Source organism: Onychostruthus taczanowskii, unplaced genomic scaffold (genome assembly GCF_017590055.1).
Source record: "Onychostruthus taczanowskii isolate IOZ18803 unplaced genomic scaffold, ASM1759005v1 scaffold67, whole genome shotgun sequence".
NCBI classification, from domain to species: Eukaryota; Metazoa; Chordata; class Aves; order Passeriformes; family Passeridae; genus Onychostruthus; species Onychostruthus taczanowskii.
In genome coordinates, this window is record NW_024504455.1 from 3816604 (window position 1) to 3839916 (window position 23313).

General features: G+C 47.3%; 1 protein-coding gene across 1 annotated transcript; it reads left to right on the plus strand.

Annotated features, from left to right (window-relative positions):
• Positions 1-798: 798 nt before the first annotated feature.
• On the plus strand, positions 799-9745 carry LOC121344757. The gene is made up of 7 exons (XM_041420985.1): positions 799-859; positions 1679-1957; positions 3436-3684; positions 3905-3907; positions 7232-7366; positions 7957-8076; positions 9594-9745. Exons 1-7 carry the CDS (start codon positions 799-801, stop codon positions 9743-9745), a joined length of 999 nt encoding a protein of 332 aa, XP_041276919.1.
• The last annotated feature ends 13568 nt before the right edge of the window (positions 9746-23313 follow it).

Consider the following 23313-nt stretch of genomic DNA (forward strand, 5'->3'; position numbering starts at 1 on the left):
CTTACCTGGTTCTCCAGACAACTGGTTCACAGAGTTTCTTCAGGATTGGCTTTTCAGTCTCATCTCTGAGATTTCCACTCCAAACAGAGCTGGGGTGGCTTCTGAGCTGCATTCAGTTTAGTTTTGCAGTGCAACTTAACTTTCCATAAGCATTACTCTTTGCCTGGGTTGGCTGTATGGAGCTTTTCCTGCATAGCAGGTACCACTCAGTCAGTAAAAGAACCTGACACAGTTCACTTTGGCAACACAACCTTTGGGAGCAGAGGGTGAGCCTTGTCCCACACCTCCTTCCTGCTGGTGAGATGTCAAGGAGTGATCATTTTTAGTATTTCAGAAAATCAGCTGGTTTTCATGTGCAGTGCTTTATCTGACTGGATTAATTTCTTCTCCCTTGGTGGGGGTACTTTAATAAACTAGAAAAGGATGAAAGAAATGTGTTTCTCCTTTGCCTGCTCTTGGCATTAGCATCTTCCTAAATGGGGTGAGCTGACCAGGAGATATTTTTGTCTCCCCTCACCTCCCAGCCCTATTCTCACACTCACAGCTACCTCTGAGCTGCGGGACTTTGCAGAGCACGTTGTGGCTTGCATTGGCTCAGCCCGAGTTCAGTCACCCAAAGCCTTGCAGATCTATTTTGAAACATCATTCAATCTGTCCACTATGGAGTTTCTTTTCTTTTTTTTTTTTTTTTTTTTTTTTTCCCCACTCTTGCTTCTGACATCAGTGCCCGAGCACTATATTCACCGAGCTCTGTAGCCAGATCGTCTCCTCGGCATATGATGCAAGGAGCTCTTTGAAATGGATTTCGGCTCTCCTTTGACTCTGCTCTGCTTGCTGGTGATAATAACTGTTACTCAAGGTAGGTAGGATTTTTCTTTATCGGGGTTGGCACAGATTTGCCTAGATGAGCAGACACCCTAATTTTGCTCCAAGATCTTTTAAGGATGCTACCAGGTTTGGGGCGACATCGAATAGCGCAGCTGCTAATGCATGAAAGGGGAAGTCAGACCAAAGTAAGACAGATAATTGTTACTTTACTCAAAAAATAACTAACAATATTGTACTTTCTGAGTGTCCTGCTTCTGTAGAAGCTTTTCAGCAGGGAATGTAAGGTCCTTGTACGCAGAGTGCTGGCTGGAGAGCGACATGGTCCAGCTCCCAACACTCGGTGTGACCTTGGGTTAGTCCCCAAGCTGCTGTCACCCTGCCATTTACCCACCTCTGATTTACACACAACAACTTAATGTGCAAGTGTACTGAGAGACCTTTTTAAGTTAAATCTGTGACCTTATTCTTTGGGTGAAAGCAGCTGTGCACCTTCAGCTGTTGTTTCTGCTACCCTCTGTGCAAGGTCCATGGCACTGATGCCCTGAGGACCTTTCTTTGCACAGTCTCTCATCTCTGATGGGGGCTGGTAGATGGTTACCTTAAATTCAGGGAGAGAAAATACCAGCTGTTGAGCCTTTGTTTTCCGTATTGTGCATGGTGTGCACACCATTCCTGTGCTGTTGAGGTGGGGGATGTTGAACCTTATAGAAATCCTCTGATTTTCAATCACTGGTGATCCAACTTGTCCCTAAGGTTGGTCTGTCCCTCTTATGTCTCACCTGGGCATTTTCCTTCCTGGGAGGCAGCCAGGAGGGGATGGATGGACATGGCAAGCTTGCTCTCCTTTCAGGCTCTGCCATCTGGACTGGAGCGCTCAGCGGCGACTCAGCAGTCTTTTCTTTGGAAATCCAAAGCCTGCAGACCTTCTCCAGCATGAGCAAGGAGGATAAGAAATGCTCTACAACTGTCCTAAATGATGCCTTGTTGGCCAAGTGTGGCTCTTCTGCCAGTAGATGGCTGAACTTAGAGAATGGCTCCCTAGTGCTGAGGAGTGTGGAGAAAGATGATGAAGGAAAATACGGATTTGTTTTTCAGAACACCACCAGAAATTTTACGCTGGAAGTGTTTGGTAAGTGCCCTTCTTAGCAACAAAGAGCTTTTGAACTTGTGAACCTGCTTGGAAGCCTGATGCTCAAGCAGTTTCTTTGGAAAAATTTCAAGGCTTGCTATAGGTGCCCCTGGGAGCCGTGCCATTCTCCCTCCTGTCCCTTGTAGCCTGAGAATTCTTGCTCCCTTTTGTGTGCCTGCTCATCCATCTGCAGGCAGCAAAGACAGAAACAAAGTCACTTCTGTACAGGATCCAGCTCATTGCTTGGGTTAATATGAAGAAGGCTTAGGAGGGTTTGTCCTCCTGCTGAACAGTGCTCCAGGCAGACAGAGAGCGTTGCTCTGGTCCTCATCACCACCGTTCCTTTTGCAGGGCTTTCACTTACACAGGCTTCTAAGATAAATTGAAGCGCGCAAAACTGTAATGAAAATGTCTGAGCAAACTGGTCTCAGTGAAGACAAATGAACCCTTACACCTTTTGGGTGCAAACAGGCGGAACTGCTGTGCACAGTAGGTCAAAGATGTGACTCCTTGGTGTGAAGAACAGGGGCGTAGGCTGGAAGGAGTCAAAGACTGCAGGAGTGTCCTGGGTTTAACCTCCATTTCAGGGGATTTACTTTGGGAACATTTGCCTCCTCCTTCTGTTCTGTTGCCACCCCTAAGGCAGGGAAAAACTTTCACTGCCAACATGTTCCTGGAAGCAGGGAATTTTAACTGAAGACGATGTCCTAGCACAAGAAAGTGATTTCTGAGCTTATTTCCATGGATACATGTTCTGAGTGTTGCTCCTGCTGTCCTAAAACCACACCAGTTCTCTATCTAGTTTGTATGTGCGAAGTGGCAAGTGTAGGAAATAGGTTTGCTCCTTGTAGTAGACTGAAAGAGAGAAATTCAGGCAAATATAGTACAAGTCATGATTCATTGATTTATTTTAAAATGTCCTAGTCTAGGTATTGTATCTAACTTCAGGTGTCTTGTGTTTGTGTCCATGTTGGCCATGATTTGCACCAGTTCCTCTCTAAAATAGAAGAAGGGGCAGAGTGACAGCAAAAGTACAAACCTCTGGTGGAGGGGAGGGCTGAGTCTCCTCCAAAGCTGTGATTATCTGCTGATTATAGAGGAGGGCTCTGGCTGGCACATGCTTTAGATATTTCCACCATCTTCTCATACCAGGGGCTTTATTTTTTCTTTTTTTTTTTTTTTTTTTTTTTTCAGTGTCAGGAAAATGAAAAGATGCCAGATTTTGGTGGCATCCCCAAAACGGGGATCAAGAGTCACTAGCAAGATTGGTGTGGGCACTACCCCAAGCATTTCAGAGCAGAGTGCAGGCATTCCAAGAGTGTGACTATTTGTTTCTGTGCTCCCATGACACAGTAAATGTGGTGTTACTGGGATTGCTGGGAAGGGAAGTTTCTGTTCAGCTGGTGTTCACTGCTGAGTCCCCTCCTCACCTTTCTCTTTCCTCCCTGCTCCCCTTGCCCCATGCTGTGTGCGACCAGAGCCGACCATTGGCATCCAGTGCTTCCCTGATGGAACTGCAGAGCTGTCCTGCAACGTGGCCAGCAATGAGATCCTGGTCTTTAGGTGGCTGCTGAATGGCACCCACCTGAAAGCCGAGGGGGCTTGCATTAAGGATGCTGGGAAGAAGGTTCACCTGGGCACAACGGAGCCTGGGGAGTTTGTGTGTGAAATTCTGAAGGGGAACAGCGTCACGAGGACCAGGCCCATTACGCTGTCGTGCAGCTACGGTGAGTAATGGCATCTCCAGAAAATCTTCCTTTTGGTCTCTTGCAGCAGCAAACTGAAGGGTGGTTGGTGCCCTGAAAACATCAAATTCTTCTGTCCTCTGGCATATCCTTCCCAGAGTTACCAAATCCTGCCTTTAGAAAGTGACCCCTTGATTTCCTTCTCCCTCTTGTGCCTTGGACTGACACAGCCTACAACCACAGAAGGGATAAGTTTGTTGAGGAGGTTGTTTAACCCAGCTTTGCAGCCAGGACAGATCTCCATTTGTCTCTTTTCCTACTTTTCGGTGATGGAGATTTGCACCCTCTTGTGAATCTATCCTCTATGCTGCTTCCTACTCTCATGTGCATTCATGATCCAGGTGCCTTCCAGTTTCTGTGCATCCCAATAAAAACCCTTCCACTAGTTCAGCCCTGTTGCTGCTGGACTCAGTTGAGGTGTTTTGTCTCATCTCTTTTCCCCTTATCTAGGGCAGAAGCACAAAAGGTTTTCTGATCTATACAAATGTCTCTCCGTCAGCCCAATCCATCAGAAGTGGGTAAAGACACAAGCCATTTACTCATGGAATGTAGGGTTTTCCCCCCTCCATATCCTTGCTCAGACATGTAAGTCTGCGAGAAGGCTGGGGCTTTATCCATTTGCAAGCTGTTCATAAATGCTGAGTATTCTGCTTGAATAAAGCCAGAGTTTAATGAGACAGAAAATCTGGATCCTTGGGTATCATTTAATTTGCACCTCCAGTAGTGAAGGTCCTTCTACTCTCTGGCAGCAAAGATGGTTGTCAAAGCTACAGGTATAACTTATCCATAAGGCTTTTGACAATTTTTCTGTAATTAATTTAATCACTTTTCCTCTAGAGAAACTGTACTGTAGCATTTTAAAAAAATTGTCTGGGGCACTCCAGCTCCATGGCAGATACTATCCTTTCTTCTGTGGTTGGCATGCAGTGGTGTGGAAGCACCCCTCCTGAGCCAGAGCCTGTGTCCAGCGTGGTGGCACTCAGCAGAAATGCTCTGGGCTGTCTGTGCCTGCTCCCTCTGGCATGGCTGGCCAGTCTGTGCAGATTTGGCATTTGTGGCTCTGGAGCAGTGATCTGGACATTGCCCAATTAAATTGCTTGGAGGCTGTTCCGTGCAGTCAGACCCAAACTGGTCAAGAGGCACCGGGGAACGAGGATGTGAACATCCATGAGCTGTTCAGTCAAGCCCTGTGAGAAATCACACAAGTGCTCTCAGATTTTGTGGTTGATCCTGGGTGGCTGCCCAGTCCCCTGGGTGCGATATCTGCTCCCCGTTTTCCCTTGGAAAACTCATGAGGGAATTTAGTGATATCTCTTTAGGGATGGACACGCACATAAACACATATTTGGAAGGGTCTGAAAGAAAAAAGGTGGCAGCAATTCCACTTTTTAGTCATCAAATGCAACCACATTTGTAAAAAGTGAATTAAAGCAATTCTGGATACCAGTAAAATGAATTGAGGAGGGAAATGGGTTCATTTAATTTAATTGAAAGTTAATTATTTTTGTGGGTTATTTTTTGCTCCAGGCAAAGGGCTGAATTTAATTTTTCTGCTGTAGGTATATGATCTGTGCAAAATCATCAATTTGGGCAACCTGTTGGCTGATGAAATTAATTTTGAATAACCAAAAAGCAATTTGGCAGAAATGCCGTGAACTTCCCAGGCAACACAGGGCTCTGAACACACAGGATTCAGAAGTTAAGAAGTTCACATATATAAAAGACTTTTATTGATTAATTAGTTGTTCATTGCTTATTTTTAACACAATATTTTATCTCAAAAAGACCTTATTAACAAGTGGCAAATTTTTAGGAAAAAAATTCAGGAAAAAAATTTCCAACTTGTATTTATACTTTTGAAAATACTCTCTCAGCTTTCATCAACTAAGATAATTAGGGAAATTATTTCTGAGTTGATGAAAGCTTTTAGTTTTGAATATGGATTTTTTTGAACTTGGTAATTGTTCTTAAAAAGACTGGAACAAGCAATCTGAAAATACCACGAGCACCTGTGTGCAGTTGTTTTTTGCTGTCCTGGTGAGTAGGTGGAGTATGATGGTGTGTAGTATATCCTGGAACATTTAAAATTCTTCCTAGTCTCTGGAGATGTGGAGCAATTAGTGCTTTTGAGGACTTGAAATAAGCTCCAAATGAGCCTGTTGGTTGCTGCTGTGCTGTGCAGGCATGTGTGCTGATGAAAAGCAGTTAAATTATTCAAAAATGGATGGCACAGGCTTACCTAAGGAGTTTTAAGGAATTTATGTTAAAGTGGAGTTGTGTGAGGGTTTTTTTGCATATGGCAAGAAGAGTTTTCCCGAAGGCTGCCCAGGTTGGAGGAGATGATCTCAGTGAAGGAGCAAGCCTGGGTTGGGTCTCTCTTGTGCAAGCCTGCCGTGCCCTGCACCAGCTGCCTGCTCAGCAGCAGGGAATGTGTGGGTCTGCCCTGTCACAGCAAGGCTCTGAGCTGGGGAATAATCACCAGTGACTTGTGCTGCCCTTCTGCTCAGCCATCTGCAGCCCTCGCTCCCGCTGCCTGCTCTGCACTCCCGGCCGGGCAGGGGAACAGGGCGGAATCCTTCCCCGAGCAGCAGCAGAGCCAGGAAGGGCTCAGTGGACAAGTGATTTTTCCCTGCAGTTCCAGTGGCAGTGCAGGCTTTGATGAGACTTGCTCTGGGGTTGCTGCAGTCATTGCATGACTGTCCTAAGCAGATTCTCTGATGCCAGCTCTGAGGGCAGACTCTGCAGCTTTTCCTTCAGCAGGAGGTATAGTAGAAAGAGGCGATCCCCCAGCCAGGGAATAATGCGCTCTGACTCCATGATTCAGAAGGCCGAACAATTGCTTTATTAAAACTATACTATATTACATTAATACTATATTATAACTATACTAAAGAATACTATACTATACTACTGAAAAACCTGTGGCTGTCTGAGACACCAGGACACAGCTTTGAGTGATTGGCTGATCACTGGTGTCCAATTAACCAAATCACTTTGGGTAAACAATCTCCATAACACAGTCCACATGTGCAAAAACAGGAGCAGTGGATAGAGATAAGAATTGCTTTCTCTTCTTCTCTCTGTACTTCTCACTGCCTTCCCAGGAAAAGTCCTTGGGAAGTTGTGCCTGCTGCTCTCTGTGAAGAGAGCTGTGGCCACAAGGAGGTGCTTCCTTAGGTCTCCCTCCTCAGCTGCCCGTTTTCATACAGCTTGTTGAAAATGCATCTTTCAACCCACCACCTTCCCTGTTAAATTTGATTAAAACTTACAGATTACCTTAGATGTCAGTGATCAGAGCAGGCAGAAGTGAATGCACACAGGCTTCTCCTCTTAATGAAAGATTCCATGCCATAATTAAACCATGTCACATAAATCACAAAGTGCCATACAGCTCACAGTGCCGGCTGCCCTGATCCAAACTAAAGCAAGGGTGATGTCAACAAGCTCTAATCTGGCTGCAGGGTTTCTCCCACTGGGAGAAAGGAGTTTGTCCACCCTGGCAGCTAACAATGCTGTGTCCTTCCTGCAGACCTGCTGCGGTACCCGGGGTTCATTTACATCCTGGCAGGGTGTGCAGCGGGTGTGCTTATCCTGGTGGTGGCTTTGCCTGCAGCCATATGTTGCTGCATGAAGAGGAGACACAAGTTCATCCCAGTGCCTTCAGGTGAGTGGGGAGTGCTGTGACCCGCCCCCTGTTATGAATTTTGGAGAGGATTGTGTTTGTGCAGGCTGGGGCTGACGTGGCCTTAGAGTAACCTGGTCTCAGCTGGGTGGCTGCTTGTCCTCCAGCCTGTCCCCCCTTGACCTGCTGGAGCAGGAGTCTGCCTGCTGGTAGGCAGCCTCTATGGCTGGAATTAAACCCCACTTTTCCTTTATTCACCTCACACTTCTGCCCTCACCCTGTGCTCCTGGCCAGAAGAAAAACCCACACCAAAACCTCTCCTATGGTAAAAAAAAAATGGAAATAAAGTGGAACCTCATTCAGGTGTGATCCCAAAATGGCTTCTGATGGCAGTGCTCTGTCAGCACCAGTCCCTGGGAGCAATCTGCCCTTGCCACCTCAAGCTGTGATCCTGCCAGCATGGCCAGGCTGGTCTCTGGCAGGCTGGCAGTGACCCTCTGCTCTCGGCATCTGCCCGCTCCGGGAGCGGAGCCAGCGCCGCCTCAGGAGGGGACACAAACTCGTGTTGGGGGTCTGGCAGGGCTGGGGCTGTGGGGGCCTCTTCCTTCACATCTCCGGGTTTGGTTTCACAGAGGAGGAGAAGGATGACGGGTTAACCATGTCCGTGGTGTCCGGGGAGGGCACGAAGAGCCCCCTCAGTGGAGACCGTGTCGAGGCTCAGGCTGCCCAGACTGACCCTCCTGCCAAGCCTGGTGAGTCCAGAGACCTGTTTGAGGTCACACAGACACCTTGTTCAAGAGGGACACTGTGTGTGTGTGGCTGCTGGGGGTGGAGGTGACAGTAGAGAGGGGCCTGGGACATGCCAGCACAGGGAAGGTGCTGCACCTTCTCCAGGAGTTGCAGCAGGGCATTTTTCAGTGCCTTACTCATGCAGCCACCCCACAAGTATCCCACAAAGGGTCCTGTCTGTTCCACTGTCTCCTGTGCCACATGCCTCAGAAGCAGCAACGCCCCCAAATCTCAGCAGTTTTCCTGCAATTTTCTCACCCTTCTCCCCTTCTCATCAGTAACATTTTTTTACTCATGCAGCCATCCCACAAGTATCCCACAAAAGGTCCTGTCTGTTCCACTATCTCCTGTGCCACATACCTCAGAAATGCCCCCAAATCTCAGCATTTTCCTGCAATTTTCTCACCCTTCTCCCCTTCTCATCAGTAACATTTTATGAAAATCGGTGTTGTTTATTTAAGCAGTCATCTTCAGGACAGCAGGAACCAATATGCTGAGCTGTAAACACAGCTAAATCCCATCAAAGCCAGAGGCTTGTGCATTTTCTTAAATTGAGGCTAGAGTGGGAATATGGTCACATTTTAAATTTTTCAAAGAAATCGAGCATAAACCCCCACAGCTTTAGCACAATATGGTCAAGAGAGTGTGGTGATAAAAACCCTCCAGAAATGTCCTGTTCTGTAAGGGCTTGATATTATTACTCCACTTTTTCCATTATGTTTACCTCAGTTTTGCTTCCCAAACAAAAAAGCTGGCAACAGCTTGCCTAGTAATGCACCATCATCAGCTGAAGTAGGTTTAGCAGAGGCATCATGAACTGGAGCAGCTTTACATAGGTCACAGCCTGGTCTCAGCACTGCTGTCTCTGTTTCTGGTGTCCTTCACTCTACTGAGCATAGCCTCCTGTAGCTCTGCTGTGCTTTATATCTAACCTTGGATGCTATTTGCTCTGCTTTCAAAATATTATATGCTATTTATGAACATACAGCAAGAAAGAGGAAAAAAAGTCAGGTCATTGTTTAATATTAATATACTTCAAGTGTAGAGCTTTTAATAAAAAATTCAAATATTATGTTTAACTAAAAAGTAGTCCATGTTTAATTTTTTTACAAATTAGTAAAAAGGAGAGATGTATGTGGAAAGTAGGCAAGAACTAAAGCGTGCTGTTAGCCAGCTTTAATTATTCAGATGTAAATAAATAGATTTGGCTTTAGAATTTTGGTACCAAAGGTTTGGTACTAACTGTACTAAAGTACTTTGGTACTGAGAAGCCAGACAGCTTCAATACCAAAGTGCCTTAAGGCATGATGCATAGCTCAGTAAATGAGTAGTTACAGAGAAAAATGAAATTTGGCTTGCAGATGCCTGGGGCTAGGGGACTGAGCAGATTAGGCAGCCTGCAGCATTAGGGACCAGGGGTGAATTTCCATGAGCGTGAGCCGCAGTGTGGGCACTTATAAACCATTTCTCCCTTTTCCAGATGCTGCCCAGATTGGTCAAGGTGTTGAGCTGGCAGAAGAAAACTTACCAGTGCAGATAGAAGCTGAGGAAATGCCAGATGCTGAGGTCCTAGTCGATATGGAAAGCCAGGAAGACGCCTCAGACTGTTTCCCGGATCCAACAGATGACTGATCTGACACGCTTGCTCTTCCACCCTGAAGCCTGTGACACTTGTCCTTTGCATCCCATAGTCTCGCTGTGTCTGGAAAATTTTAGCAGGGGAAAGAAGTGAGGTGTCAGACCTTCTGACCTCATTTAACAAGAAAATACGAAAATACAGAGAAAAGCACACACGTGGCTTCAAGGCCCGCTGCCGTGGCCTGACAGATTGTTCAACAAACACAAGGAGCAGCTCTCTGATGCTTTGCCTGATTACAGAGCTGCAGCTAAACCGAGGAGCCCAGGGGACAGCCTGGGATGAGAGGGCTCCTCCCGTCCCTGCCCACCCCATCCCTTGCCGTGTCTCTGCCAGCCAGGGGCAGGCACTACAGGCAGGTTGAGGTGGCCTGCCAGTCCCAGGCAGAAGCCAAGGACTTGCCAGAAATTTCCTGAGAAATCTTCTCGGGAGACTTCAGGGCAGTTTTTTCCCAGGCCCTGCCAAGGAAACTCAAAGGAGGTCTCAGCTCGGTATCTGCTGTCCTGGGTGCTTATCTGAGCCGCTCCTCTGAGCTCCAGATTTGGCTCTCACCTCTTGCTGCCTGGAGCAGGAGCAGTGGTGAGGGCTTGAAATTTGACTTGCAGATGCTGTGTGCAGACCCGGGCTGGTGCTGGCTTTGCTCACCTCTTGGTGCCCCAAATGACAGAGGGTACAGGTGACTTTTCACCAGAACCCAACTGCTTGGGCTGCCCCCAAGCACTGTCACTTGCTTGCCTTGCAGCAGAAGGGGGCCTGGGGCTTGGGGCTGCAATTTGGCAGAAACCTTGATTTTAAGGCTGAGATTGTTTATCAATGCAAGCATTAGTGCCTTTAGTGAAATAGTTTAGCTACTGCAAGCTGATGAAGCTGGCCATCTGCCTGTGCATGTAGGCTTGTTCGGGGCTGTGTTATTTGCACAGACAGCAGCAATTTATAGAATCTCTTAGGTAAGCCTTGCTGCTACGCATGTCCTGTTCTGCTCAGGGGAGCTGTGCCTGTGGAGCAGCTGGGCTAGACCTGCAGGGAAGAAGGATGTGGTGAGGAGAAGGCAGGGATTCTGTCTCAGGCAGCAGGCAGCTGAGTCCCAGCAAAGCTGCCAGGGACTGCATGGAGTGCTGCAGGATGTGCTGCCAGAGCAAGGAATTTACTGTGTGAGACAATTTTAGTAGTCCAAATGAGGTGGTAAGTTGGTTGTTAGTGTTAAATTAGGCTGCTGGGCTAGAAAGGCATGGCAGTAAAAGCAGAAATGGTACAGGACCAAAAAGGATGAGGAGGTGTGTTCTTTCCTCCCTTGTCATTTTGTCCCTGGTTTATATTGTGCTGACACTGTGAATCCCTTGGGAATGGATTTAAGGTATACCTGGTGAAAGCCATCCAGCGAGGGCTGTGAGCAGCCCAGCAGAATCCAAACTAAACTGAGGGCTTCTCTCCCAGGGGAGGGAGCTGTGGGATGGCTGCACACTAACCCAGGAGTCCTTCATCTCTGTGTACTTGCCAAGGCTCTGCATCAGTGACACCCAGCCACAGGTGATTGTTCTCGTTGTTTCCTTGTCCTGTGACTCTCTTTAGAAGATGTTTGGATCGTGTGTTGGTGGTGATTCAGCCTGCCTCTGCTTTTAAAGGCTGCCGCAGGAATTGGGTTTTCCACGGTAAGAGGGAGGTGATAATTCTTTTCCTTACGGTGCTGTTCTAACTCTTTTCAGTATAAACATTCCTCAAAGGTGGTGAGTTGAATGACAAACAAAAAAAAAAAGAGTGCTTGGGGTGACAGGGCAGAAGCTGGGTGAATGTCACTGGGCCAGTGTCATCAAAATGGGAGGACAGAGTCAGCATTGCTTCACTGCTGCACTTTCTGGCAGGGGCAGGAGGGGACAGTCGACTCCAGCACATGCTTGAGAGGCTGATCAGTGCTCTGAGCTGCACTGGAGAAGACAACAGTGTTGGGTGAGAGAGCTGGGCCAGCCTTGTCCTGCTGGGCTGGGGCATCCCAGCTCCAGCTCATCCTGGTGCTGCTTTCCTGCTGCCAGCCCTGGGAGGGCTGGGGGTGCCCAGCAGCTGTGAACATCACCACTATTATGATCCCAGTCCTGGAAGGATTTTTCCTATAGAAATGCAAGAGGTCTTTGTGAGACAGACTGAACCACGGCTGGTTTTCTGTCCTTTACCACTGAAAGTGCCATTCAGCAACGGGGCAAAAGGTTCTGTTAATGTGAGGTCAGGAGAGGAGTGATGCAGCCTCAGCTCTTTCTTTAACTGTATGTGTTCATGCCCAGCCATTGTTCTCTTTCTGGTTTATTTTTTTTCCTTTTTCCTTTCCCCCAGTGATTCATTTTGTTCCAAATAAAAGATCTGTTTTCTACCTTGTTTCAGAACTGTTTAAGTTTTGTTATTTAATAATTGTTTCTTACTGGTTTTTACATGAAGTACAGGCTTATTTTCTAATGCATACACAGCCAAATAAAGGAGAGGTGATAACAAGTTATTGCTGACTTGAGTGTCAAGAACACAGAGATCATGGGGACATTCATCCGTAAGTCACCCCAGGAGAGGCTGTAGGACAGTGGCACAAGCTTGTCCCTGCTGGAATGTGTGTGTTCATGTGTAAGAACATCTGTGTGCCCCAGCAGCTCACCAAGCCTGCTCTGGTGCCTGAACTGTGAGCTGCAGGGCAGGGATGCAGGGGGATGGTCTGGTTTTACCCATCTTTATCCATCTGTATTTTTTTGTGGCACCTAAGCTGCCTCAGCTGTGAGAGAGGATGCTGGACTGCACTGCACCTTTTGCAAGGAGGAGGTGGCTCGTTCTCACCCTTAGATAAGTGGGCCCAGATTGTGGGTAAAGGGAATGTCGTGATGTGATCCTATCAAATCCCTTGAGTCTGCCATAACAGGTTTATCCCTGGAACACTGGTGTGTCTGGGCATGGGGGGTCCTGCCCTGAACCCAGCACTCCCAGGAGTCATCTGCCTGAATTTCCAGGTGTTTTCCAGCCTGCCTATGGTGCTGCATCTCCCAGAAAAGAGCAGGGACACTTTCCAGCCTGGGTCTGACAGGAGAACAGGGTATGGATGTGGGATGTGCAGCTATCAGGAATTTGACCAGAAACTGAGGTGCCTGTGCTGCCCCTTCGGGGCTTCTGGTGCCTTTGGTGAGGCTGTGCCATGCCAGCCCTGCCTTCCCTGGGCTGCTGAGAGAGTCCTTGGTGTCAGGATGCCTCCAGGTGGCAGGGAACTGACCTGGTGATGGGAGCTGACCACCACATCCTCCTCTCTGACCACTGGGCGAGGCTGGGAGTAGTGCAGCTTCCACCTCTCTGCTAACCAAGGGCTGGCAGGACGAGGGGAGCTCTGCTCTATGGGAAATGCAGATGTTTTGGGATGTGATATCCTCCCACCAGTGGTTTGTAGCACAGTACAGAGTAGAGGTTTGGATTTGTATCCATGTCAGTCTTTGATGGTGGGAAGAGAGGAGTTTGCTTGGGGCATGTGCTAAGCAGCAACTGACATGAAATGCAATATGTAATCTTTTCACATGTAATTAATTTAGTTTTTGAATATAAAAGGAGAGCAGAGAATGAACTTACTTGACTAAAGATCAAAGTGAAAGCAAAGGCAAGCAAGAAGTGTGTTGTAGAATGGTGAGCAGAGAAAATGGAAGGATCCCTTTAGGTTTCTTTTAGCATTCAGGATGAGCTCATCCCCACAAAATTGTCATGGCAGAAAAGCTCCCACATCCTAGTAATGAAACAGTGCTTTGTTTCCCAACCTCTGCCACAGGCTGCTGTGCCTGATGTCCCTGTGGTTGTGCGGGTAGCCCTTGGGGTGCTGCCTCAGAGCCCAGCACGGGAGCAGAGACACCAGGGCCAGAGGCAGCAGTTCATGGGGAGCTGCAGGACCAGCCCTCCCTGTCACCCTCAGCTCGACAGAAACCACAAGAGTAGAAGTTGGTGAGTCTGAAAGCAAATAGACAAAACTGATAATGGTCAGTGGTTGTGTGAACTTCTGATAGAAATCTCTGTGTAGTTGAAAAAAACCCCCTCTAGATTTTAGGCATGTGCGTGGTAGGTTCATATCACTTTTTATCAATTTTTACAGCTCATTTCAAAACAAGCAAACAAGAGGTTCTTGTGTAAGGAACCTGTAGCAGGCAGTGCCACTGATAGACATCTTTAAAGGCATTTCTTAAAATGAAACAGCAAATTCTGGTGGTGCTGTAAAGTCCAAACTGGTATTATTACCACCAGGCAGGCAGGAGTAAGATGCCCCACAGATTTCCACAGGTGAGCACACAGAACTGTTAACAGAAGGGGGCAAAACCAGCATCATCACCCATTTCTGTCTGAGGTGGAAGCAGAATTCTGTGATGTGTCATTGCAGAAGCTTGGATTAGTGTTTGGATACTGTTTGTGCCTTCTGCCAGGCTGCCCAGTGCCTGGGACTTCTGACAACCACTGTGTCCTGCATCGGTTTTGCTTAGAGTAAATGTTGCATTTCCTTTCTGTGAGATTACATGACTCATCTCAGGCAGAGGATGTGGCTGCAGACAGCAGGGGTGCCTTTGCTGAGAACCTAGAAGGCCCTAAGCCCTTCTAGATATTTAAACGTTTCCAGCAAGCAAATCACAGAATCATAGAAAGGTTTGGATTGGAAGGGGCCTTAAATTTTAATTTAATTCCAGCACACCTGCTGTGGGCAGGAACACCTTCTACTAGGCCAGATTGCTCAGATCCCTGTCCAGCCTGGCCTTGAACATTTCCAGGGATGGGGAAGCCACAGCTTCCCTGTGCCTCAGCACCCTCCTAGAAAAAATTTCTTCCTGATACCCAATATAAACCAATATAAAATAGAAGTTTGAAGTCTTTGCCCCATGTCCTATCACTGCATGTCCTTGCTGGCAGGTGTTAATTTTACATATATATATATATAAAGTGCATGCTGATGGCATCATTGTCACCTTCATGAAGGTATTTCCTGCCTGAGATAGGATTTCAGCCCCAAGCAGCAGAGGTTCCCCCACTTTCCCATCAGCCATGAGGTCAGCAGGACCCTGACTTTATAAAATCATTCATTACGCTTGCAAGTTCGTGTACAGCTGTAGTGTGCTCACTGTGCCAAACACTAACATAAGGAAAGTTTCCATCTGCAGAGGTAGAAAATATGGGTGGCCAATGTCAGCTTATTTTTAAATTCATCTATTTTTCTGGTTAACATATTCCATGTCACAGTTAGCCAATATCCATGATAAAATACTGAATGGGGCTATAGTCTAAAGTGTGTGTTTTATAGCTAATATAAATATAGTTACTACTGGAAATTCTATGCAGAATTTTTAAAACTGATGATGGCTACTGATAGTATTATCTAACACTACAGAAACTAGATGTATTACAGGCCAAGAATTACTTGGAGGCAGTTTTCAGCAAGTCTTTTGGAATTGCAAATGCAGTGCATTGGAGAGAATGATTGTCTACTCCCCTATCATATGCAAATGGAATAAAGAAATACAGCTGGGTGCCTATCCTCCAGCCAGCACTGCTGTCTCATCTTTGGTTTATACAACTTCCTCTTTGAGGGTAAAACATATTTTCCCTAAACTAACGAGCGAACTGAAAAGTTGTGTAACAAGGTATCTTCAAACAAAAAAAAAAAAAGAAAAAGAAATCGTGATGATGTTTTTGTCTGTGTGAAGAGAATTGCAGTAGTGCCATTGACAGCATGACTTGAGCAAAGAGCACTGAGAGTTTGTGTTGCACTCCTGTGAAAGTTTTCAATCACAGAGCAACGAAAAAACAGGCAAACCTATGGCTGGGGAATTTGGGACAGCGGGGGCGGGATTCAAGGATGTGTGACACATTCAGGAAGGTGTGTGAATGTCAACTCAATTCACCTGGAGCCAACTGGAGAAGGTGGTGGAGGCTTTCCTGAGGGGGCACACGGAGCCAGGAGCAGGAGCCCTGCAGGGTGGGACAGCCTCTGCTGTGTCAGGATGAGCTGTGACAAGACAGAGAGAGGAAGGGGGTGATGACACATTCAGTGACAGCTGTGCACGATCCAAAGGGAAGAAAGAAAGGGCACGGGCTTAATGGCTGAGGGTACAGAAGTGCTGGTGAGTAATGGCAGACAGGGATGCTTTTTCTTCCCTTAAATAGGTGGGGAGGCTGCAGGGGTCTCAGGCAACGTCTGTCCTCCATCATCCTGCAAGCTCTTCAGGCAGTACAAAATGTTTTTCTCCAGAGAGGTGCAGCTGCTGTTGCTTTCTCCTCACGCCTGCTGTGCCTGGCATTTGTCATGGATGGTGCTCCCCAGAGAGATGCACTCCTCTGCTGGTGGTAGATCACAGCCCCGCTGAGCCCCTCGGGTGATGCAGGGACTGCTCCCTCCTCTCTGCCTTTCTCCTGAGACATTTCCAGGGAGTGTGCTGTGCTAATTTTGATAAGCCCAAGAAGGGGAGTAAACCCAAATCTGACAGCAGCAAACAGGAAATAACCTTTCTTCTTCCTCCACCTCCTCATGCTAGAAAACATTTTCCAGCGTCTTTATCTTGATGTCACTTTCTGGAAGGGGTTTTGCTAGATGAGATGGGAGAAGGGTGATGGAAAGGCAGGGCTCCAGCCAGCCTTTTGGGTACCCTGAATGCAGGTGAGGATGTGCCAGCTGTTTCCTTCCTGTGCACAAGTTGGGCCAGGATTCCTCTTGCTGCCATAGGAGGTCACGGGGAAAGCTGTGCAACTTCAAAAAAAAAGCTTCTCTTTGTACACATTTCTGCCCAGCTGTCAAGAGTTTGGGACTTTTTTTCTTCCTTCAGATGATTTGGTGTCTGATAAGGAGCTTAGTTTCCCTGCCTTTTGTTGAGTGTTTAAAGCTTTGTTATTTGACCAGTACAAAGATCTGTTTATAGCTTTCTCTGGAGAACCAGATGCAGATGAAAAGTCCTTTCTTTGCTGGAGAGAAAAATCAGGAGAAGTCAACACTGCCGTGGATTTTATCTCATCTATCTTAAAGAGTCCCAATGGTTAAACAGCCTCAGCATAAGAGGAAAGTAGATGCTCATTTTTATACTGAATTACTGGTGCTGAAGAGCTTAAAGGAATATCAATATAACACAAATAACCATGGCAGCTGTGGTTCTGACCCAGTGCATCCTATCTGTGAGGGCACAAGGCATGCACAGTAACTTTCCACTGAGGCTGCACAGTAAACTTCCTGCTCTGCAAAGTGCCCACTGGAGTTCAGCAAATTTTTACTGACTAGCTGAAAGCCATGTATGTAGGGAACACGAGACACATTAATTAACAAAAAGGCTGCTCTCCCGTGATGGAAGCGTAAAGGGATGGCTGAAAAGAAGGAACAGAAGGAGCTGGGCTGCAGGGACTGCCCTGGCTGGAATGCTGTGAAAAGCCACAAGTTGCCACCAGTGCATCACACAGAACAGGTGCTCATCTGCATCGCACAGAACATCCTGCACCTGCCTCAGTGAGATCTTAAAAAGCAGAAATTCTCAGAAATGCAATGACACAGCACCCTAGCCATTACCTTTCCTGGCAGGCAACAGCAGCTGTGGCACTTAGATGTTTAGAAAGGTGGGCAGCTTTGTGCCTGTGCTTTCCTTTGCTGTGGGAAAAGCTCTTTGCCAACACTGGTGGGGCTCCTGCTGCAGATGGGGGGTGTTGGCCCCAGAGCTGAGCCCATCCTGCTGCTCTGTTGTCCCTGCACCCTGATGTTGCTACCTGGCAGGACTAGGTGAGGTGATGCCTTTAAATGTGGGAGCAGACAAACCTCAGAGAGGCCAGAACTAGGTTCACAGGAAACTTGTAGGATGAGAGAAGAAGCAGGGGAAACTGAGCTGCTGTCGGGATCTGCACTGAGCAGGAAAGGAGTTGAATTTTCACTGCATCTCATGGCCCCAGGTATAGATGGTGCAAAGAGCATCTGTGTAGGTGGTATGAAAGACACCAGGGCACTTTGCTTGCTTCAGAGAGCAGCAGCAAGACTGTCCTGACAGGTCATTCAGATGTTTCTGAGACATTTACATCTTAATTTCCCAGTAATAACAGCCAAACCTCCTTATATGTATGCATAAGGCCACAGAGTGGGGCTTTTGTTTTGCTATCACAGCTCCACTGTTTAATAGATAAACTACAGACAATTTTAGGATCCACAGTGATGCTTCAGAGAGGCTTATGCAAGGTCTTCTAGGAAGAGGGACATTTTATGCCACAGACATGTCCCCCATGGGCTGCACCAGTAGGAAAAATGCCAACAATGTCTTGCATTTGAAGGGAAGACTTTCCTTTGTCTGTGGGAACTATATAAAGGCCACTCCTAGGAATAAATGCCCTTAGTACTGAAATGTATTATCCAGTTGTTTGTGCTCAGTCTCCTGCATCACTTCTCAACCTCCCACCTGCCCATTCCAACTGTCCCTCACTCCTCTCTGAATTTATAATACTTTAGTAGAATAAAATACTGTGCAAAACATCAGGTATATGTGCATTTATTAAGCTGATGGCTTCTGGGGAGTGTCAGATCTTGTCCAAAAGATTACTTAGATGCTAGAAACAACTTGTCTTTCCTAGATATATTTCTAGGGGCAGCTGTTCTTCTATTATCCTTCTTGGGTAGCTAGTCCATCCACTCTCTCGTGATGAAGGGGCACATTGTAGTTAATACAGGTCTTTGTGTATTTACCACTGCCAAGACTAGAAGAGGCTTTTATGGTCATTTTTCTGGCTTCTGGTACGAGACAGATTGATTGCAGCATGCCAGCGAGCCAACACCTTTTGCAGCAGTAGTAACGTCACTGAATTTACTAGAACAAAGTAAAAGTTAGGTCCTAAATCTAAGGCCATTATAGATGATGGAAATCATCAGCAAGACTGAAATGCACCATCTGCAAGAATAACTGATGGGATGCTGCCATCTGCTCCAGCCTCAGTTGTTGCTGTGAACCACAGGCTGCTTGGTCTGAGGGGGATTATGTTCCTTCAGAGCAGAAATAAAGGGTGTTTTTTGTCAGGTTTGGCTGTTGACACATGCTTACAGCTGAAAAAGAAGAAAATTCATCTGAGAGAGAACACCTGGGGGCTAAAGGTTTAATGGCATGAAGCTGTGTTGGGCTGGGGGGTTTAGGTTGGATATTGGGAAAAGGCCCTTTTCCCAAGGGCTTTTGGGACACTGGGATGGGCTCAGCAGGGAAGTGGTCACAGCTTCAAGTCTGTCTGAGCTGAAGGATTGTTTGGACCTCGCGTTTAGGCTCAGGGTGTGATTATTGGGGCTGTCCTATTCAGGGACAGGAGGTGAATCTTTGTGGGTCCTTTCCACCTTAGAATATTCTATGATTCTGTGTGGCATTACGGACATTGCAGGGGAAATGTGTCCCTTCAAATAATCAGGTGAGGACTATTCTGCATGATTCACGGTTTGAAAATGTCCATTTACTCTTCTTGAGAGAAGGATGAAAAAGTTTGTGCAGACAACTTTTTCAGTCTCAGTAGCATGTGTATGTGTGTGTGTGTGACTATTTCTGGAAGATTTCCATTGTGTACAGGCAGCTCAGGGCTCTCAGTTAGCTCTGAGGCACTGAGTCAGCATCCCTGCCAAACCCTTGGCTAAAGCTCTATTTTGAGTTATTGATCTTCATATTTCCACCACTTGATTCAAGCTGGAGTTTTTCCTTTCTTGGCCCTATGTAAGGCAGAAGTGAGGAGGAGGCAGGATGTCCTTCATCAACCAAATGCCTGAAACTCTACGTGAGAATTGGCGGTTCCTTGGCATTTCATAGTGCGGGGCAACGCCTGCTGAGACATTTACATCTTGCTAGGGCTGACTTTGCTTCTTCCTTGCTCCAGCTACTGCCCACAATTCCTCCTGCTTTGTAAAAAGCTGCAGTAAAGGGGAATGTGCCATCAGGAAGCGCTCAGCTGCCATCCAGGGCAACCCAGGTGGAGCCCAGTCCTGCAGGCCAGGGTGCAAGCTCAGGAGAGCTCCCAGGAGTGAAGTTACCCTTCCCCAAACTGCCCCTCCATATATTACCTATCTGACACTCCAGTTAAAATCACATTTGCTCTTCTCCTCACACACTGTGCCTCATCAAAGGCCTGGTGAGAGATTTAGAGGTGTGAAGGTCTTGGGTGATGCTCAGTGCAGGATGTCTGACTCACATGCAAATACCACTTATTATAACCAAAGTTTCATACCAGACAAGATGGTACAAACTATCGGGTGGGCTCCAAATCTACTTTTTGTAGTCTTCCTTTTCTAGTAGATCAAATAACAGTATTTTTTATAATAAAAATATTTTTTCCTTTAAAATTTTTTTTTAAATAAGCCTCAGGCATGAATGTTTGTTGGCTCATCACTAAGCTGAGAACTTAGACCTGGAAACAGCTGCCTATTGTCTCTTGAGATGTTGCCTTCAGATGTGGGGGACTCTGCCACCTTTACAAGGAAATGTGAGTGTGATAGTTACATTCCCTGTGAGGAAACTGTGTGCTGTCTTACAAAGAGCAGAAGTGTAAAGGAAAGAGCAAGCCACAAAAGCAAATGTGCGAGTGCAGCACTTTGTGGCTTCTGCAGTGGAAAGAATGCCTCAGAGAGAGAGCAAAGATGTGCAAAGACACAGCACATTGTCGTGGCTGTGCTCACTCCTCTGCTCTCCTGTGTGTCAGAAGATGGGGATGCGTAGCAATGCAATGGGCTAAACAGGACTCCAGCATCCTTAGCCTAAGGACAGGCCTAACTGAACCAGGCCTAGCAGAGCTGTGCTGGGAGACATCTACTTTTCTATCGTTGCCCATTTTGTATTTGGCTTTGTTTAATCCAGTGGTGTTACTTCCTGTGTGAGGAGAGAGGGTGTCTGCAGTGAGAAGAGTGTGAGAGCTCTGTTATCTCTGTTATCTACAGCTGTTATCTACAGCTCACCTTGTCCTGCCCAGCACAGATTTGGTCACTGTCTGGGCTGTGGCCACGCACAGCTCCAGCCACAGCTCTCTCTCCACCTTGGAGAGCATTTCTGCCTGGTGCAGGGGTTGCTCTGCCAGTGCTCTCTGCTCTAGCTGTTCTCAGGGTGTTTATCCCATGCCACATCTCTGAAGGTACCTGCTGGCTTGAGGGTTCCTCTGTGGCAGCAGCCAGAGCTGCTGTGCTTTCCAGAGACACCTTCAGGCTCCTTCTCCTCAATGCCTTCTCCTGGGGCTCTCCTTGAAGGCAAAACAGAGACGTCAGTGCAACAACTTAGAGTGCTTCCTTCCACGTAACATCCAAAAAATTCTTCTTCTAAAATGGGGATCAAAGCCCAGTCAGGACTGCAGCAGGACGTTGCCTTGCTTTTCAAGAGAGGAAGGGTAAAGCTGGCAGAATATTGACATTTCCCCACTTGTCATCTGGCAGGAAGACTGAGCTTAGAGACATGGGCTGCTTTGTTTTTCCCAGCTGGGTCTGATGCTGCAGGAGGTTTCAGAGGCTGGTTAGAAAAGGGGCTGCTTTTGGGACAGGCCATGCACGTGCCAGGACCTCATGGGGAGTTCTTGCTGCAGGTGAGTGATTGCCCCCTTTGCAGGTTTGGCTGTGCTTTTGGCTTTTTTTGCTCATCTTGCAAGTGGATTTTGTGCACGTGCACCAAGTGCTCAGGAATACCAAGGCCCAGTGTCACTTCTGTGATGCCCAGTGACCACGGGGCACCAGCCACTGAGCCCTCAACCCTTCTCTCAAGTGCTTCTTCACTGCTCACAGTAAGCTCATTTTTGAACAGACATTTTATATCCTTTAGGAACGGGTTCTTGCTCCTGCCTACCCGTTGCTCCAAGAACACCCAGGATGTTTGGTGAGCTGGTTTGCTGGACCATGGGGACTTTTGGTCTGACCCATTTACAAGTGAGTTTAGAAGATTGAGTTTAGAAGATTGTGTGTGGCATGTGGGCACGCCAAACTGATTAACTGGAAGTAGTGGCCTTCATTATGAATAAAGGGAATTCTTTTACACCTGGTTCTACCACTATGGAGCTTCACCTGTCTGCTCTCTCTCACATACACACACACATCTTTCCCTTTGCATTTCATTTGTACCATGGACAATTCCCATCCCAGTGTGTTGGCAGGGATGCCAACAAACAGACAGGGGTACCCTGGAAGCAGGCAGGGGTTTTGAGGGATGTTTCCCTGAAGAAGAAGGGAGACAAAGTTGAGCAGAGCATGGACAGCATGCTGGGCCTCCCTCTGCTCTGCTTGATGGACGCAGCAAAAAACCTTCAAAAAACAGAGGAGAAATCAGGGTTGCTGCCTTTGCCCAAATTTCTTTAGGTGCTCGTGCTGGAAGCAGATGTGTCCAGGAGTTTGACACAGCTTGACTGGCTGAGGAGGTACCTGAGCGTGCCAGCCCCTGCCCTCAGCTTGTTTCTTGCCACAGAGGGTGGAGGTCAGGCACAGAAATGCGATCTTGCTGCTGTTGCTTCCTCTCTCCTTTTGTGTGTGCTTCCTTTGTGTGTTCTTTGGAAGGAAACAATAGCAGAAAGAAGGAAGAAAAACTAGGTTTTCCTGCAAGGAGTGTTTTTTTATCTCATTAATACCAGTAAAAAATTATTAAGCTGGAGAAGGGGACGTGTCTTACAAGGAAGATCTAACCTCAAGGAAGAGGAATGACATGAACAAACAAGAAAGATTTATCTACTCTTGTACATTTCTAGTGCCACAGATTTTCTTCTGTCTTCTTTCTTGGCCTATGTCTGTGACAAAAAGCTGGAAGATTTCAGTGGCTACTGAAGCAGAGGAATTATGGTGGTGAGGGTAAGACTCAAAATCCTCACCACTCCATCTGTGTCATTGGAATCAGAGATAAAGACTTTGTTAGCTTCTCACGTGTTTTTGGACCTAGCTCCTCACAGCTTCTTTCCTTGCTGTCTTTCCCACACCAGCCAGCTTCAGGGCTGGTTTGTAGCTGGATCAAGACAGTGTTCCATTCCATGCTTATCCCTCTCACAGCTTGCTGGAGTGGCTGGCCCTGCCTGCAGGAAGCGTTTGTGGCTCTGGCCAGCCCCTCCACACCAGATGTTGATGCCAAGCTGATCCTGCTGCTTTCCAAGGCAAGTGTGCCGCCTTTCCAAGCGTTGTCCAGGAGCCACCTGCTCCTCACTGGGGGTCCTGGGCTTGCTCTCCCCTTGCTGCTGCTGAAGCTGTGGGGGAGAATTAGGATTCCCATCGCTCCCCTACCCAAAAACTGCATCCCTCCCGCTAGGATGGTGGCGTGTGGATGCTGGAGCTGAGCTCTTCAGGTGAGCGTTGAGGAGGACGAGGGCCCCACCTGGCCCTCCAGCTGGGTGGACAAGCCTCCAGGGCATTCCTGCATTTTAGTGCCCATTTTCTTTGTGTCTCCATGTTGCCTCCATGCAGACACAACGCCCTGTTGAGGCTTGTTTCCGCCTCTGCTAGAAATGAGAAGTGCTGGAGGAGAGGAGGAGGGCACAAAGGCTGCGCCCACATGTCCCATCACTGCTTGTTCACAGCAGAAAACCCTCTCACCTGCCAGGAGCTACCACTAGACAAGGCAACACTGGGTGTTTTTTGACCCTGAAA